At 38.6% G+C, this 18,207-nt stretch overlaps 4 protein-coding genes across 7 annotated transcripts; 3 read left to right on the top strand and 1 right to left on the bottom strand.

Annotated features, from left to right (window-relative positions):
* The first annotated feature begins 521 nt into the window (after positions 1-521).
* Positions 522-3,443, top strand: BNAC03G23500D (probable glycosyltransferase STELLO1). The gene is made up of 3 exons (XM_013792443.2): positions 522-2,501; positions 2,571-2,697; positions 2,760-3,443. The coding sequence occupies exons 1-3, from the start codon at positions 805-807 to the stop codon at positions 3,234-3,236; spliced, it is 2,301 nt and encodes a 766-aa protein (XP_013647897.1). The 5' UTR covers positions 522-804; the 3' UTR covers positions 3,237-3,443.
* Positions 3,345-5,303, bottom strand: LOC106352810 (protein N-terminal glutamine amidohydrolase). Its single transcript, XM_013792444.3, has 6 exons — positions 4,669-5,303; positions 4,387-4,492; positions 4,195-4,272; positions 3,981-4,111; positions 3,720-3,844; positions 3,345-3,650 (listed from the first exon to the last, which is right to left on the bottom strand). Exons 1-6 carry the CDS (start codon positions 4,737-4,739, stop codon positions 3,493-3,495), a joined length of 669 nt encoding a protein of 222 aa, XP_013647898.1. The 5' UTR covers positions 4,740-5,303; the 3' UTR covers positions 3,345-3,492.
* Positions 5,304-6,896: 1,593 nt separating this feature from the next.
* LOC106352808 (villin-2) lies at positions 6,897-13,352 on the top strand. 2 transcript variants are annotated; one of them, XM_013792442.3, is made up of 24 exons: positions 6,897-7,143; positions 7,634-7,757; positions 7,855-7,954; positions 8,043-8,111; positions 8,197-8,433; positions 8,517-8,694; positions 8,764-8,896; positions 8,983-9,142; positions 9,214-9,364; positions 9,459-9,562; positions 9,655-9,813; positions 9,947-10,015; positions 10,092-10,160; positions 10,243-10,380; positions 10,509-10,637; positions 10,728-10,875; positions 10,987-10,997; positions 11,068-11,208; positions 11,281-11,406; positions 11,776-11,838; positions 11,951-12,046; positions 12,305-12,566; positions 12,640-12,839; positions 12,933-13,352. In XM_013792442.3, the coding sequence occupies exons 2-24, from the start codon at positions 7,702-7,704 to the stop codon at positions 13,044-13,046; spliced, it is 2,913 nt and encodes a 970-aa protein (XP_013647896.2). In that variant the 5' UTR covers positions 6,897-7,143; positions 7,634-7,701; the 3' UTR covers positions 13,047-13,352. The 2 variants fall into 2 exon arrangements, with proteins under 2 accessions (XP_013647896.2, XP_048608613.1); XM_048752656.1 differs by having other exon boundaries at positions 9,655-9,807; positions 9,941-10,015.
* Positions 13,353-14,536: 1,184 nt separating this feature from the next.
* Positions 14,537-17,405, top strand: LOC106355513 (AP2-like ethylene-responsive transcription factor At2g41710). 3 transcript variants are annotated; one of them, XM_048752658.1, is made up of 9 exons: positions 14,537-14,904; positions 15,192-15,274; positions 15,399-15,407; positions 15,488-15,576; positions 15,762-15,835; positions 15,911-15,976; positions 16,284-16,345; positions 16,410-17,053; positions 17,179-17,405. In XM_048752658.1, the coding sequence occupies exons 1-9, from the start codon at positions 14,687-14,689 to the stop codon at positions 17,233-17,235; spliced, it is 1,302 nt and encodes a 433-aa protein (XP_048608615.1). In that variant the 5' UTR covers positions 14,537-14,686; the 3' UTR covers positions 17,236-17,405. The 3 variants fall into 3 exon arrangements, with proteins under 3 accessions (XP_048608615.1, XP_013650902.2, XP_048608614.1); XM_013795448.3 differs by having other exon boundaries at positions 15,926-15,976; XM_048752657.1 differs by having other exon boundaries at positions 15,762-15,976.
* The last annotated feature ends 802 nt before the right edge of the window (positions 17,406-18,207 follow it).

Consider the following 18,207-nt stretch of genomic DNA (forward strand, 5'->3'; position numbering starts at 1 on the left):
TATTTATTTGTATTATTACTACAATCATTCACGTACCCCACGCGTTCTTAACTCGTGTTTTCTATATCAGTGCAAGTGGAACATTAGAAGATAAAATGTCTATTTCCTCTGCCATCTACTAACACACCTATCTATATTCGGTTTCGCAGAGCTACAGCTATAGGAACAAAGTGGTAAGTTCTCGTTTATGCATATACCCGCATACCTAATTAAAAAGTTGTTTGGATGGTTATCTAAATATCTTTTGTTTCTTGTATTTCCAACCAAATAGCTCTAAATTTAATATTAAAATATTCAAAGTTATAGTACTTTTTTGCTTTTATAATTGGTTCAAAAAAACTGATAAAACAAAAATGTGGAAATCAAATACGAAGATAAAATTTTCATCCTCGTATCTCTTATTACTAGTATTTATCTAGCAAGTACGGTATAAAAACATTTCCGTATTATAACTTTAATAATATATAGCTTTTGCTTAAATGTGATGGCTTGCCTTGCCTGGTCCTACTACAGATTACACCAAGAATTACTGTTTAATTGTCTCTTTGGGATTAGAAGATAAATAAAGAAAGAAACTCACAAGTGTGCCATTGACCCTTACAGCTCACAGACCCCGACTTGCATTCAAGCTTAAGCAACGTCACTTCCAACCACCGCATTACATACCGGTTGTTCTGATTCAGACAAGTCACCTACCAGTTCCTTTCTGTTCTGTTCTGTTGGGAAAATTCACAAATCTCAGAAAGTGTGTGTGGGATCTGAAACTTGTCCTAATTCAGAAAGTTTCAGGCTTTTCTGGATCCGATGTTGGTTCAAGATCGTGCGGCGAAGCCGCCCAAGTCTCAGATCAGAGACTTACCAACTCAACAACAGGTCCGACGCTTCAGCGAACCGAAAAACCTAGACTTTACCTCTTGGGTCTCCGAGAACGTCTCGAGAATCGTCGTCTTCTTCCTCTTCATCGTCACCGCAGCATCTTTCCTCTTCCTCTACAACACCACCGACACTGCCTCCCTCCTCTGTTTCCAGTCACAGTCAACTCAATCTCTCCAGCCCCTCACTCGCCCTCAAATCAAATGGAGCTCGATCCAAGTCCTCCCCGACAAGACCTCCCCTTACGCCAGCTTCCTCACCGAGAGATGGGTCGTCGTGTCGGTGACCAAGTACCCCACCGAGGAGCTCAAGGGGCTGGTGAAGATCCGAGGCTGGCAGGTTTTAGCTGTCGGAAACTCGATGACACCTAAAGATTGGAATCTCAAAGGTGCGATCTTTCTATCTCTAGACGCTCAAGCTGAGTTGGGTTACCGCGTTTTAGACCACTTGCCTTATGATTCCTTCGTGAGGAAGAGTGTCGGTTACTTGTTCGCGATCCAGCACGGTGCTAAGAAGATCTACGACGCGGATGATCGTGGGGAAGTGATTGATGGAGATCTAGGGAAGCATTTCGATGTGGAGTTGGTTGGTGAAGATGCTAAGCAAGAGCCGGTTCTGCAGTATAGTCACGAGAATCCCAACAGGACTGTGGTGAATCCTTATATTCATTTCGGACAGCGTTCGGTTTGGCCTAGAGGGTTGCCGTTAGAGAATGTAGGTGAGATTAATCACGAGGAGTATTACACTGAGGTGTTCGGTGGTAAGCAGTTTATACAGCAAGGGGTTTCGAATGGTTTACCTGATGTGGATTCGGTGTTTTACTTCACAAGGAAGACAACGTTAGAACCTTTTGATATTAGGTTCGATGAGCATGCTCCCAAAGTGGCTTTGCCTCAAGGTGTGATGGTGCCGGTTAACTCGTTTAATACCCTTTACCATTCGCCGGCTTTTTGGGGGTTGATGCTTCCTGTTTCGGTTAGTTCCATGGCTTCTGATGTGCTGAGAGGGTACTGGGGACAGAGGTTACTGTGGGAGCTTGGTGGCTACGTTGCTGTTTATCCACCAACTGCTCACCGTTTCGATAGAATCGAAGCGTACCCTTTTGCTGAAGAGAAGGATCTTCACGTCAATGTTGGTCGTTTGATCAAGTTCTTACTCGCTTGGAGATCTCAAAAGCACAGTTTCTTTGAGACGATACTTGATCTGAGCTTTGCTATGGCTGAGGAAGGGTTTTGGACAGAACAGGACTTGAAATTCACAGCTGCTTGGCTTCAGGATTTGATCACTGTCGGCTACCAACAGCCTAGGCTGATGTCACTTGAACTGGACCGGCCACGAGCTACTATCGGTCATGGGGATAGAAAAGAGTTTGTTCCGAGGAAGTTGCCTTCGGTTCATCTAGGTGTTGAGGAGACGGGTACGGTGAGCACTGAGATAGGGAACTTGATAAGGTGGAGGAAGAACTTTGGGAACGTTGTTCTTGTTATGTTTTGTAGTGGTCCCGTTGAGCGAACCGCTCTGGAGTGGAGGTTGCTTTACGGAAGAGTGTTCAAGACCGTTGTGATATTGTCTTCTCAGAAGAACTCTGATCTCTATGTTGAAGAAGCCAAACACGATCACATTTACAAGTAAGTAAGAACTTACTCAAAGTACTGAAGTTTTAGCTTTCTAATGGTACGTTTGTGTGTATGTTTCAGGCATCTACCGAAGATTTTCGATCGATATAGCAGCGCAGAAGGGTTCTTGTTTGTTGAAGATGATACAATCCTCAACTACTGGAACCTACTTCAAGCCGACAAGACTAAGATTTGGACTACAGACAAGGTATAACATTGTCTTTTCCTTCACTATCTCTGTGCGTTTCTTACAGGGAAACTTCTTATTAGGTGTCAAAGTCATGGACATCAGTTAAACCGACCGGGAAGTCTGATTGGTTCTCTACACAAGCTGAGTTAGTGAAGAGAACGGTCAGTACAATGCCGGCTCATTTCCAAGTTAACTACAAGGAAGCAGCAAAGAACAATCAAGACACGTTAACGGTATGCAGCTCAGAGGTATTCTACGTGCCTAAACGACTTGTGACCGACTTTACCGAGCTTGTGGAGCTCGTGGGGGACATGGACTTGCATTACAAAGTGGCTGTGCCAATGTTCTTCATGTCGATGGATTCGCCTCAGAACTTTGACCCGGTTCTTGGTTCAATGGTGTATAAGAGGAAGTCGTCTTCGTTTAACTCTTCTTTGAGTCTGTATTCTGCTCAAGCACCTGCTGTTCACCCTTGGAGCATATCGAGTGAACAAGATTTTATCAAATTGGTTGGACAAATGGCTGAAGGTGACCCGTTACTTATGGAATTGGTATGATGATGACAGAGTCGGGGGATAGAGCCATGATAGAAAGAAAAAAACAGAGTTAATACAAAGATTGTGTCTTTTTGGTTCTCTTTTCAGAAATTTTTTTGCTTCGGGGGGTTGTGGAGAAAGTCATGTAATTTTCCATTGTAACCATACATTTCGCAAGTGTATAATGTTTCCCCCATCTAAAATCAATCTCAGAAAATGTTTCAGAAAGTTGGAAACAAGGCTTGAAACTAAAAGTTGAGATTAAGACATTGGAAGGTTAAGGAAGCTTGGTGAAGAGGTCTTGAAGTTGAGAATGGCTCACCAAGACGCCAAGTTTCTGTGAAATTGCTTCTCTCACTGTCTCAGGATCCAAGCTCGACAATGTATCCGTAGCGCTCATGGCAGTGTACTCACTCAAATTGTGCAAGACTCCATCTTCAAAAGCAAAACAACAAATGAGGAAATGATTCTTGTCAATGGGGAAGGGTGTTTAAGTTGTTTTACCTTGGGCAACAATGGGCTGATAGGGTGGAGGTTGAGCAATCCAGCTTCCATCAGGCCCTTTCATGTGTCTTCTATCGGAAGCAAAGTGCTTAAAGAAGAGAGGAGCATGCACAACGCGAAAGAACCTGAACTCAACCAAACAAAAGAAAAAAATGGAGCTACATTATATCCTCCGGAGAAAAATCTATATTAACCAGCTCAGTAATTGCAATAAAAGGCTACTGCTTTGACATCCTGACAAAGGTTACTTGATGGATGTACCTCTTATATTCAGCAAAGAGCTGAAAAGATGGCTGGATAGTCTCAGTCACGTAAGAAGCTAACGGAGAAGGGAAAGGCAAAGTCGAATCGAGATCCCACACTAAAGGCTCAGAATCACTTTCTTTCTTCCTCTATTCATACCAATAGAATAAAACCAAAATCAAGGCTGATTCATTCCAACAAAGGTACAAAGCTGGTGGCTTTGAATATTTACCTGGACACAGATGACATGATAATCCCAGAGAACAATCCCATCAGCTCTGGTACTAGCTTTCTGATGCCAAAGTGGAACCTACAAATCATCAATAAATGGACATGGACACTCTGATTACCACCAAGCGAGCACATGAAACAGTGTGTAATGGAGATGCAACAGCAACACGAAACAAAGACCAAACATTCTTGCCTGCTTCCTCTCATTGGAGATGAAAACAACAAACAGATCAGAACCCGTCTCATCCGCTACACCACTCTCGCATAACGTCTTGCAGAGTAGATACACGTTCTCTTCGCTACAAAATAAAAGTCAACATTTTTTCTTAGGTTCGAAAGAGGAACGAAATCAACTAAAACCCCAAAAAGGGTTTTCTGGGTTTTCGAAATCATGTAAACAAGTTAGACTATAAGAAGCTCTATCATTTGAAGAAACCTAAATCGAATGGAATTCTTGTAAGGGGTTGAAGAATACCAGTAGTAAGGGGTCTGTTGGAACCGAGTAGCATCCATCGCCGGAAGCTCCGAGATGATGACGCTGGACATGTTTTCCTTTGGATTTGATCAGTGTTCTTCTATATTTTCGTAACTTCCACCAACTTTGATCATCTTCTGCAAGATTATCGATCTTGCGACGTCGTATCACGGATAAGTGATAACGGCGTCGTTTCGTGAATAATATTACGGCGTCCTATACTCGATAACGGCGTCGTATCATGGATAAGTTAGAACGGCACCATATATTCGTATCACGGATAAAGAGTACTTGAAGACGATGAAACACATATATATACCTAAGCTACTGAATAAGAGATTAGCTACCAAATGAAGAAGAAGAAGAATTAGTTTAGTCCTTTAACGAAATTTTTTATCTGGATAGTTGATGATACAATTTTGATTACATTAATGCATTGTTGACAGCCGGTCCTAGATATTCTTAGGCTGCAAGCAAGACTTTTTTTTTTTGGGCTGCTTTGCATATTTTTACAAAAATCAGTTTACAAAATACATGTTGGAGCTTCGAACTTAGTACAAGGTAACTTGCCACCAGATCAAGAGAGCATTATTAATTTTATGGCCTAAATAACTATGATAAAATTGGCGTCCGGAAGCGAGTGCTTGTTTGGGGTGGTGTCAAGGCCGGCAATTAACTAGAGTTTAACGTCTACATCTATTTTTACATTAGGAGACGAAAACAAATCAAACCGTTCTGTAATCTTTCTGTGTGGAACCGAGACCGATCACGTAGACAAAATTATTAATAATCAAAAAAAAAAAAAAGAAGAAAAACATGGGGCCTTCCACGTGATATGAGAAATTGAGGCAAGTTCGTGGACCGTCCGTTTTGCATTATATATAGCTCTGAGAATTTCGGTTAAGATATGTGGTGGGTGACACTTTTACTGAGTTTTACACATGACATGTTTTCGTCTTTTTAAGCCCAGATGTTATAATATATGCCTAATTCCTAAAAGCACCATAGTATTCAATCATCGAACCTGTATCCTATAGGGCCTATATAGTATAGGCTATAGATTCATATCAAGTCCCTCCATATTCAAACTAGAGATCAACATTAGTCCGATTCATTGTTTTGAATGAGTCACTTCTTTGGTATATGGTGCAAACGTATAGCTGCTCGAGATCTAAATATGTAAATCCAAATATGTAAATATGTAAATCCAAACTCGTATCCTCCTATTTTTAGTGTTTACTTAACACTTATAACATGTTGGATTTCTAGAATTAAAAATTAAACATTCATTTTATGAGAGTAGTAGTCTTTGTATATAAAATGTTTCAAATTATTGAGCAACAAAACAAAAAATACAAACAAAATGTGATGGATAGCTGATTCTGAAAATATCATTTTCAAAGTACATAACTATGATTGTATATCCTGTTAATATTTTTGGTATATACCCAAAAAATGAGAAAAAAAAGTGTTGAAAAATAAAGTTGAGAGAAAAGAAGAGTATCATATATATCTCCATGGCCTCTGATAAAAGCTTAAAAGTATAAAGTAAGGCTGTTTTACTTTCTTTTATCTGGTTTATTGTATTTTTATGAATGCTTTTTATTATATGGAAAGTGCTGAATTTTCTAAAGAGTTCAGTTGAGCAAATACATTTATACACATGCTAAAAACAGAACACCATGTCCTTCTGAAATAGTGAAATGATGAGTACAATTTTTCCATTAACATATGATATATCTTATTCATTCTTCTAAGACTTTTTCATATTTTTTTGAAAAAAGACTTTTTCATATTCCAACATTCTATATTAGTAAAACTATGCATAATGCATTTAAATAGTTATTTCTGTTGAATGATCAGTAATATCTTATCCTACATATGTGATATCATTTTGGAAATGTAAATGTTGTGTTTTTTTTTTAATATAACTAGTTTGTTATTCTTTTCCCAAAAACAAAACTAGGTTACTAATATATGAATAATATTTTTACGAATTTTGTAGAATAAACATTTATGAAAAATAGCTAAAATTTTAAATATATTTTTCCAATAAGTCCATTTTCAACCCTAAAATTCAAAAACATGTCTTAAATTTGGGTTTAATGTGGATTTTCATATATTTTTCGCTTAATGTAGATCTTTTATTTAAATGCAGTGAGAAATTGAAAAGCCAACATTGGTCGGTAGATCTTTTTTCTCGCAATAAATTAGACAGAACTATTGAACGTCTTTTTCAAACCATTGTCTTCTCCCTCTATCATACAATCATTATTCATCTCTCTACTGTAATAAATCTAAGAAAAAAAATTTAAAAACTTTACGAAAAAGCATTAGAAAAGTGATCAAACAGCGCACACCTCTGTTTCTTTCAAATAATAATTCAATTCGCTTTCATGATCGTCTTCCATTTCCTTTTCTAATCTCCTGCTCGTCGTCTTCATCTCTTAGTGCCACACACAGATCTTTATACAGGTACTTCTCTTGATCCGGATCGGTTTGACTAATGACGTATCATCTGAAATTTTCCATATGATTGTGTTCGTACGTTGCTCTGTTCACGATGCAGATCCCTCTCTGTTTCGATTCCTTATCTGATTAAATTGTTTTAAAATTTCTATTTTGCTTGTCTAATTATGTAAAGTCTCGATTTTTCTTAATGGGTATTCTGAATTATCTATGATCAATGTCTAGAAATCACAAAAGTTTTGATTTTTTTTTAATCTGGAAATGAATATCTAAGGGATTATAGGCTTCACTGATGAACGATGAGTCTATCTCTCAGTGATCAATCTCTGCCAGGACTTTTCATGATCATTGTTTAATAAAGGCAGATGGTTGTCGTGTTGTTGAGATATATTATTATTATTATCCACCGTCCACATTTATATTTGCCAAGTTGATAGAATCTGGCTGATCATCTTCTCATATGTTTCTCTTTGTTCTGTATGTTTTGACTGAACAGGTTCATTGGCCTGTGTTGTTTTATACCTCACACACACACACAAAACAAGGATTTGAGCTTTACTGAAAATGTCTGGGTCAGCAAAAGTATTGGATCCTGCATTTCAAGGAGCTGGACAGAAACCGTATGCTTTCCAGCAACATAACTACTTTCTCATTAGTATTAGATTTTTTTTATGTTTGGATTGTATGATGAGGATGTTGAGCTTAACATTCTTGCAGAGGAACTGAGATCTGGAGAATCGAGAATTTCGAGGCGGTTCCTGTGCCCAAAACCGAGCATGGAAAGTTCTATATGGGAGACACTTACATTGTCTTGCAGGTTTTGAATTGTCTTTGGCTTGTTCAACTTGTTTTCCCTCTTTTTGTTCATTCACCTTTGTGTTATGTTTTATCTTCCACTTGCGCAGACAACGCAGAACAAAGGAGGTGCTTATCTGTTTGATATACATTTCTGGATTGGTAAAGACACAAGTCAGGTGCCTATTTTTGTAGACTCTTATTTTTTTGGTGATTGACATGCTTTTTTTTGGTTATTTCCAACTTATGGTTTGATGGTTTCAGGATGAATCTGGAACAGCAGCTGTTAAAACAGTTGAACTCGATGCAGTTCTTGGGGGGCGTGCTGTCCAACACCGGGAGATTCAAGGTCATGAATCTGACAAGTTCTTGTCTTACTTCAAGCCATGTATTATACCGTTAGAGGGTGGTGTTGCGTCTGGTTTCAAAACACCTGAAGAAGAGGTGTTTGAGACACGGTTATACACCTGCAAAGGGAAACGTGCAATCCGTTTGAAGCAGGTTTATTGCTCTCTCTTTTGCATCAGAAAAGTGATTATCAGTGTACATTAACTTTCTCTTCTGTTCTTTGTTTTTGTTTGTAGGTTCCTTTTGCCCGCTCATCGCTTAATCATGATGATGTGTTTATCTTGGACACCAAGGAAAAGATCTATCAGTTCAACGGTGCGAACTCAAACATTCAGGAGAGAGCCAAAGCTTTGGAAGTTGTTCAGTACTTGAAAGACAAGTATCACGAAGGAACTTGCGATGTTGCTATTGTTGGTAAGCATCCTCTTTCCTCAGTTTTTGGGTGTGGTATGGTGGAAACTTATGTATCTCCTTGTGTAACAGATGATGGAAAGTTAGATACAGAATCAGATTCTGGTGAGTTTTGGGTCCTCTTTGGTGGTTTTGCTCCGATAGGAAGGAAAGTTGCCAACGATGATGATGTTATCCCGGAGTCAACTCCACCTAAGCTTTATTGGTACTTATCATCCATTTAATCATACTCTGGCCTGTTAGTTTCCAGTGTGATGGAGGTATTTGATATGATGTTACTCTTTTGTTTAGCATCACTGATGGTCAGATGGAGCCTATGGACGGTGACCTATCCAAATCTATGCTGGAGAACACTAAGTGCTACCTCTTGGACTGTGGTGCGGAGGTGTTTGTCTGGGTTGGTCGTGTAACTCAAGTGGATGAGAGGAAAGCTGCTAATCAATCTGCTGAGGTAAAAAAAAAGTGGAAAAAAGGCTCTATCATCAATCATGTGTTCTGACTTTTTTTACCTTTTGTTTCCAGGAGTTTCTTGCTAGTGAAAACAGGCCAAAGGCAACACGAGTCACACGTGTTATCCAAGGTTACGAGTCCCACTCTTTCAAGTCTAACTTTGACTCTTGGCCATCAGGCTCTGCTTCCCCTGGTAACGAAGAAGGACGAGGAAAAGTTGCTGGTAAAACACCACTTTGAAGCTCTATTTGATAAGTAAAAACATTTAACGGTATTTTTAGCACTGTCTTACTAATGGCACTGCACCATTTCTCTAGCTATGCTGAAGCAACAAAATGTTGGGCTCAAGGGCATTTCGAAAAGTGCAACGCCAGTGAATGAGGATGTCCCACATCTGCTTGAAGCTGGTGGAAAGTTGGAGGTCTGTTTGTCTGTTTTGACTTGTTACTTACGCATTTGCTGTGAATTTTATCCATTTTAATTAATGTATATGTCGTTATGCTTATGTATTAGGTTTGGCTTGTTGATGGTAAAGCCAAGAGTCCTTTACCTAAAGAAGATATTGGCAAGCTCTATTCTGGGGACTGTTATTTGGTCCTCTACACTTATCATGCTGGAGAGAGGAAAGAAGACTATTTCTTGTGCTGTTGGTTTGGAAAGAGCAGCTCCCAGGTAACTTTAGTGTTACGGCAAAAGTATACAAAGATGCTTCTATATGTTGGTTAATTTGGCATGTCTAAGTTTCTTCCTGATGTTACTAGTTGTACTGTTAGCTCAGCTCTATGAACATAATGTTTTTATCCAGGAGGACCAAGATACAGCACTTAGACTAGCGAATGCAATGTCAAACTCGTTAAAGGGAAGACCTGTGCAGGTACAAAATTTTCTTCTTGTTGAAAGCAAAATGAATGGTGCTAGAAAGATGGATAAGTGATGGGGTCTTCTTGCAGGGCCGTATATACGAGGGTAAAGAGCCTCCACAGTTTGTTGCCCTTTTCCAACCTATGGTGATCCTAAAGGTATTTGTATGACGATGAAACTGAACTTGGTTGCAAGAGAAAGCACAGTGATTTATTAATATGGTTTAAATGGGATTTTAAGGGTGGTTTGAGCTCTGGGTACAAAAGCAACGTGGAGGAGAAAGGTTCACCAGATGAAACATACACACCAGAATCAATTTCACTAATTCAAGTATCTGGAACTGGAGTTCACAATAACAAGGCGCTGCAAGTTGAACCGGTACTTGACTACCTTAGGTTTTGGTTTTCTTATTTGTGAATAAGTGTGTGTGTTATTTGGTCAGAGCTTTGTATCAATGGATGATTTATTGTTTTAACTCGTATTTGTTTTTGTGGTACTTCCTTTAGGTGGCAACATCTTTGAACTCTTATGAGTGCTTCCTACTGCAATCTGGTACTTCTATGTTCCTTTGGCATGGAAATCAAAGTGCGCATGAACTGCTAGAACTGGCTGCTAAAGTTGCTGAGTTCTTGAAGGTTTGGTTTTAGCTCATACTGTGTTGTTTTATTTGGATAGAAATTTTTCTTTGATATATGTTAATCATCTTCTGTTTTTTGCTATGTCAGCCTGGGGTTACACTCAAGCATGCCAAAGAAGGAACAGAGAGCTCAACCTTTTGGTTTGCACTTGGAGGAAAGCAGAACTTCACCAGCAAGAAGCCTTCACCTGAGACTGTCAGGGATCCTCACTTGTTCTCATTTTCTATCAACAGAGGTGAATATATAACAATAGGATGATGATCATTGTGATTCTTTACTCTTTACTTTTCCGCATTTAACTGTATTCTAACTGTATCATTTATCTTTCAAATGTGTCTGCCTGCAGGAAAGTTTCAGGTGAGATATTGGCGATATTTCCAAGATGTGTATTTTGTAAAATGGTTTCTTATAATATGATCTGCTCCAGGTTGAAGAGATCTACAACTTTGCTCAAGATGATCTCTTGACTGAGGATATATATTTGCTTGACACTCATGCTGAAGTTCTTGTCTGGGTTGGTCAATGTGTGGACCCCAAGGAAAAGCAAACTGTGTTTGAGATTGGCCAAGTAACTCTCAACTTTGCTTCTCCCTCTCTTTTTTTCCTCTACTGTTTGCTCAATGAGACATTTTCTTTGCAGAAATACATAGATCGTGCTGGATCATTGGAAGGCTTGTCTCCTAAAGTTCCACTCTACAAAATCAATGAAGGGAACGAACCATGCTTCTTCACCACTTACTTTTCTTGGGATCACACTAAAGCTATCGTAAGTTTAGTTTATCTTTTGCTCAGTGGAAAATAAGTATTTGTTTTCTGTGAAATGCTAGTTAGAGATTTAGCGTTGAAGAGGGATTTGGAAAATATAGCATCATTGTTCAGTAGAAGTGAGTATGTTATAGTGTACAGAAATGATGATTCTGGTTTCAGCGACTTCAATATAAATTGGATTAAGTTAGATTGAAGTATCTGATCGCCTGAAAAAAAGGCAGTGAGGAAGTCTCTGCAACTAGTTAAAAAGAGGAGGCAATAGATACTAAATATTGAAAGTATCTGATTAAACTGTACCTCGTTCCTTTATAGTTTCTCGTCTTCTTTAACTTTACATTTCTTCAATGTTATAAACCTTGTGAAATAGGTGCAAGGAAACTCATTCCAGAAAAAAGCAGCCTTGCTATTTGGCACTCACCACGTTGTAGAGGTACTAGACCTTTGCCTTTCTCTGTTTCTCTTTATTCTTGTGCTTTGTACTGGCTTAGGTTTGCTTGTTCCGTCTTCTTGGCTTCATGATAGTTATCCTTGTCCTGCTGCAGGATAAGTCTAGCGGTGGTGGACCAAGGCAAAGGGCTGAAGCACTAGCCGCTTTAAATTCTGCCTTTAATTCATCTACTAGCAGACCTGCCTATTCGGTAAATATTTATCTAAACACGAATCTGATGTTTGTACTATATGCATTTTGAGAACTGACTGAAGATATTGCATAATTATGAAATCTTTGATCGAGAATAATAATGGTCGTTTTGAGTCTTGTAAAACTACATCTAGACAATGACTTCCAAATTTGTTGCGGTCTAGACCAAGCTGCTTGAACACATTAATATGGTTCAAAAAGTAACCATAAGAATGTTTAGCAAGTCGAATAAGATAGTCATCCAATTTAACTGCAGAGCCAGGACAGATCAAGCGAAAGTCAAGAGGGGCCAAGACAAAGAGCTGAAGCTTTAGCCGCTTTGACGTCCGCGTTTAGTTCTTCATCATCGACTAAAGCGCCTCCACCACCAAGGTCAGTGGGGACGAGTCAGGCTTCACAGAGAGCAGCAGCAGTGGCTGCTCTCTCTCAAGTTCTCGTTGCTGAGAATAAGAAAACACCTGATACCTCTCCCACAAGAAGATCTACTAGCTCCAACCCAGCAGATGACTCCCCTCTAAGTAAGTTTCTATCTTTTATTGCACTTTTAGAAATTTCCACAACAAAATTGACTATATCTATCTTCCTTTACAGCTGAAGCCAAAGATGATCAAGCAGATGCTTCTGAAGAAGAGGAGGTTCCACCTGCAGTAGAGGAGCCTGAAGTAAAACAGGAGGAAACAGAAGAGCAAGATGAATCTGTGATAGAACCAAGTGATGCAACTTTCACCTATGAACAACTGAAAGCCAATTCTGAGAACGCAGTGACTGGAATAGATTACAAGCGCAGAGAGGTGAGTTGGTTATGGTTTAGCATTAGGAGTTGAATCACTCTCCTTATCACCTAATTTGCTGTTTTTTCTTTATTGTTGTGATCAATTTACAAGGCTTATCTATCTGAGGAAGAGTTCCAAAGTGTGTTTGGGATGGAGAAAGAGGCATTCAACAACTTACCTCGTTGGAAGCAAGATCTGCTTAAGAAGAAATTCGACTTGTTCTAGAACACTCAAATACCAATTGAAAGAACATATCACACACCATTCTTGTACCGTCCTGCAATTCATTTTATACTAAAGTCACTGAATGTGGTCAGTCAGTTTTTGTTGTTGGTTTGAAGAGTGTTCTGTTTTTTTTTTGGTTTATCTTCAATTTTATTTACTTTTCTCTCATGGGTTGGTTTGGGTTTGATTCTTAATATTTTCTTACAACACAATCAGATGTCTTGTAATGATGGTCATAGTTTGTAATGATTGTTTTACCAGAGACAAATTTGTGGATGTGGGTTAAAAATTCTTTTATTTGGATCATTCATTATTGTGATTATTTAAGAACATTATGCTTTATTGTAAGTGGATATTTATGAGTGTTTGGTAAGGTTTGTTTGTATATCAGTCTTGTGACTTTTTGACTGTGAAGACATGGTTCATGCGTTCCTTGGTACTTCAGCCACTAGAACTAGTTCTTCATACCAAATAATCCTAAGAACTCTTTATCCTATGATGAATCTTCCAGTGTTGCTTTCTTCCATCAAATTGATTTTGTATTAGATTGCTTTAGAGATGTTGACTTTTTACAAGTTATAGATTCATGGTTAACTTTACCCGATGCATTTCCCATTCTGGCTATCTTCCATCATCTTAAATTAGAAAAAAGCTTTTGCAGACTTTGAATCTTGCGAGTTTTACAGCATATAACAAGCTTATTCACTTTTAGGTGACTCAAGTTAATCATCATATAGTGATCGATATTTCCATCAGTCAAAGCCTATAAAATATCTCCATTGTTATATTGGTGAAACTGAAATGAAATACTAAAGTGGGTGAGATGAATATGAATTTGAATAATAAAGTTACATAAATTAAGTTAGTCTGGTGTCTCTAACTTAAGAATCACATTTCATTTTCCTTTGTTGGTAATCCCCATAGAATCACTGAGAAACAAAGGAAGGTGACCTTGTGTAAACCTCATGGCTCATAGACACGAAGGCACACTGTAAGTTCCATTGAATATATTTATATTTATTTGTAAACTTATGTTTTCTTCTCTATCAGTATATGATACATCACTACATTCAACCAGTCATTTTCAAATTTTGAACTATGATTTATATAATGGAGAATATTCGATGTGTAATAACATTACATTTCAACGGTACAAAATATGAAGAATCAAATATGTTAGAAAAAAAAACATCTAACATTGTTTTTGAGCGTACCCCATAGATAGAATATTCCTTGAACGAGGCTAATGTTTGGGAAACAACCCCGCATTACAATATGTCAGTACACAGAAGAAACCGATCACGTACACGTGGAATACCATTATTACGTCAGCATCGACGACAAAAGAAAGAAAAAAACATATTCTACGAAATGACGAAAACACCCTCGTCCCCGTCCATAGCCGTTACGTTTGTTATCCAAAATCGGGACCGTAATGGTAAATGAATCTCAAGTCCGTAATTTTTATTTTATTACCGTTGTTATTACATTAGAAGCCATCACTTTCTTCCTTCTCTCACTCGCATTGTTTCTCTCTCTCTCTCTCTCTTTGATTCTACAGTAACGAGCTCGGTTTCAAGCTTGCACACAGTGCGTCTTTTGTTTTCTCTTTCCTAGGGTTTGTGTTTTTGGTTCTGATCATGGCGTCGATGTCGTCGCCGGATCAGGGGCCTAAGACAGAGGCGGGAGGAGGAGGAGGAGAGAGCTCGGAGAATGTGTCGGCGAGTGATCAGATGTTGCTGTATAGAAGTTTTAAGAAGGCGAAGAAGGAGAGAGGATGCACAGCTAAGGAGCGTATCAGTAAAATGCCGCCCTGCACAGCTGGCAAAAGGAGTTCTATTTACCGTGGAGTCACCAGGTGCTGTGATTGTGTGTCTGAATTGATGTTTATGATCCTGATGAGATGGTGGAAATTTTATTTTGAATTTCGAGATATAAGTGAACATGTCACTGTTGTTTGGTTCATGTTTGGTGTGTGGAGCGGAGCTGAGTTCTCTGGATTAATCGGGTCAATTGTTCTGACACTTATTCACCTATTACCGATCATGTTCCATTGAGACAAGAGTTGAATGCAGTGTCTTACATAGCCAGTAGGAGATGCTGATGCATATTGTTTCTTAAATTGTGTTTTTGTTTTGAGTACAGACATAGATGGACAGGTCGGTACGAAGCTCACCTTTGGGACAAGAGTACTTGGAACCAAAACCAGAACAAGAAGGGCAAACAAGGTTTCTCTCTTTTTCCTCCCCACTTGGGACCAAATATCTCTCTACATCCAAAAAAAAAAAAAGCTGATCTCTTTTCTTGTTTCCTCAAATATTTTCACCCTTGATGCAAATTTCGGCGCACCAGTTTATCTAGGTAAGCTATATAAGCTTTAAAGGTATGGATTGTATTTTAAGTTTGACTAAAAAAAAAACCCTACTTATATTCTTGGGCAGGAGCATATGATGATGAAGAGGCTGCTGCTAGAGCCTACGACCTTGCTGCCTTGAAATACTGGGGACCTGGAACACTTATCAATTTTCCGGTGAGGTTGCTATGGTTTAAGCTCTTGGTTTAAGCTCTTCAACCGTAATAGTTAGTCGTACTGATCAATTTATAGGGCATAAGTGAAAAAGAAGGATGATTACAGATGTTGTTTAAGGCTACCCTCAGTTGTTTTCATTGTTTTTATATACATGTGTGAACTTTATGTATTTTTCATCCTCGTAGGTGACTGATTACTCTAGGGATTTAGAAGAAATGCAAAGTCTCTCAAGGGAAGAATACCTTGCAACTCTACGTAGGTGCGTATGTATTTTTTATAAGTACTTTTTTTCCCACTTTAGGAACTATTTATTATTATTACTGATACTTTTTAGATATACATTTGGCAGAAAAAGCAGCGGTTTCTCAAGGGGAATAGCCAAATATCGTGGCCTTCAAAGGTAAAACTTCAAGTTTTTAGGCCCCTGTTTCTCTAAATTGTCTGTAGAATAATTGAGTCAAGAGTGTATTTCATATGGATCATCACAGTTTGATTGGTCGACACATGGTAGACTATCCCTTGCTAGTTTCATAAGAAGTGTTTAATATGAGGGATATGGACAAGCTATCTTCAAAGTTGTTGAACCTGCTGTGTTTTGATTGTAACACTCTTTAATTTTTTTTTTTAAAACCTTTCTTTGTGATAAGTAGCATTCATACCTGACTCATTTCTGCTGTTTTTTCGAACTATTCTGCATTCTTGACCAGCCGATGGGAAGCATCAGCCAGTCGGATGCCTGGACCTGAATACTTCGGTAACCTTCATTATGGTGAGTTTCAAATTACATTTTCACCATCTTTGAAGACGTAAAACTTATTCTCCTTTAACAACAGGTGATGAACGAGGAGCAGAAGGTGACTTTCTTGGCAGCTTTTGTCTGGAAAGAAAGATTGATCTAACGGGATACGTAAAGTGGTGGGGAGTCAACAAACCCCGTCAACCAGAATCTTCATCAAAGGCATCAGAGGATGCAAAGGTAGAAGATGCAGGTACTGAGCTTAAGACACTGGAACACGCTTCCCAGGCAACAGAGCCATACAAAGCACCAAACTTTGGCGTTCATCATGGCACTCAGAGGAAAGGAAAACAAATAACATCGCCGTCCTCCACCTCTTCTGCTTTAAGCATTTTGTCTGCGTCACCTGCTTACAAGAGCCTGGAGGAGAAAGTGATGAAGATCCAAGAAAGTAGCAGCACTAGAGAAAACGATGAGAATGCAAACCGTAACATCAATAGTACTGAGAAGAGTCACGGTAAGGAAATAGAGAAACCACCGGTCGTTAGTCATGGAGTTTCTCTAGGCAGTGGTGGTGGTGTTGCTCCTGCTGCTGCTGCTTTGTCTCTTCAGAAAAGCATGTACCCACTTGCGTCTCTCTTAACTGCTCCACTGCTCAGCAATTACAATACATTGGATCCCCTTGGAGAGCCTATTCTCTGGACACCGTTCCTTCCCCCAGGATCTTCTCATACTTTAGAGGTACGTATTCATTAATCTATCTTCCTACAGAGGCAAGAATATTTATCTGATGGAAACCAGAGACTTCAATGGTTTACTACAACATATCAAACATAAGTTATACTATTGTCTCTCTTTCTGCATAGGTGACAAAGACAGAGACAAGTTGTTCCACATACAGTTACCTCCCACAAGAGAAGTGAGCCGTTCCCCTTTAGACTGTTTGTGAAAATGATCTGAAGCAGGAATGTACAGGTTTTTGTCAGTGTTTTATGTGTATTTTCAGTGTGGAATATACATAGAATCATTATACTTAAATGTAAAACATGCAAAATTTATGATTATACAGTAGTATAAAGGTTTGCTCTTAAAACTTGTGCACAAGGTAACATGATTGTCACCGGTCTAAATGTTGACAAACATAACCTTCATATTGTTTAACCTTACTTAATCTTTGCACTTTTGATAAAAAAAAAAAAAACTTAATCTTTGCACAAGACTCATTTTGTTTAATACAACTAACTGAATCTCACTACCCAAACAAGGACTAGTATATAACAGTTCCGATTGCAAAAGAAAGTTTCATGGTGAAAGATGCATGCACATAGGCCCTCTATGAACTTCATGGTAATCATTTTCTCTCATTGCGTTACTCATCCATTAAGGTGAAAACTGTGCTTAGACATCCCAACTCAGCCATTATGGTAAAATTACTATCACTATGGACACTAATGTTAATTAAGAGATGCAAATTTAGAATAAGCTTAAAGAAGAGCTTACACTGTTCTCCTAACTAAAAGACTTGGTTCCATAAAGAGTTCTTGATGGTCCCTTTACCAGAATCCATAGGCTTTTGTAGCCAAAACACTCAACTTTCTACAGTGCTTGTGTGTGCTGTCTTGCTAGCAATTGTTTCATTCTTTTCCAAATTTTTTAAACCACCCTTGTACCCAACATCGATTCTGAGTTTGAAAATCAATAAAGTGTATTGTTGGAGAAACATAATATTTCAAAACACACCAACATGTGAAAGGCTTCAACTTGCGTTATCTGACTAATCTGAACCAATGTTCCAAGTTCGAAAAAAAGAAACCTAAATGTTATACTAATGAAAAGAAATAACGGTCAAGTTGGTTGGAGAGAATAATATTCCATGGCGGCTGGCTTTGATTGGC

The sequence above is a fragment of the Brassica napus genome, chromosome C3 (assembly GCF_020379485.1).
Source record: "Brassica napus cultivar Da-Ae chromosome C3, Da-Ae, whole genome shotgun sequence".
NCBI lineage: Eukaryota > Viridiplantae > Streptophyta > Magnoliopsida > Brassicales > Brassicaceae > Brassica > Brassica napus.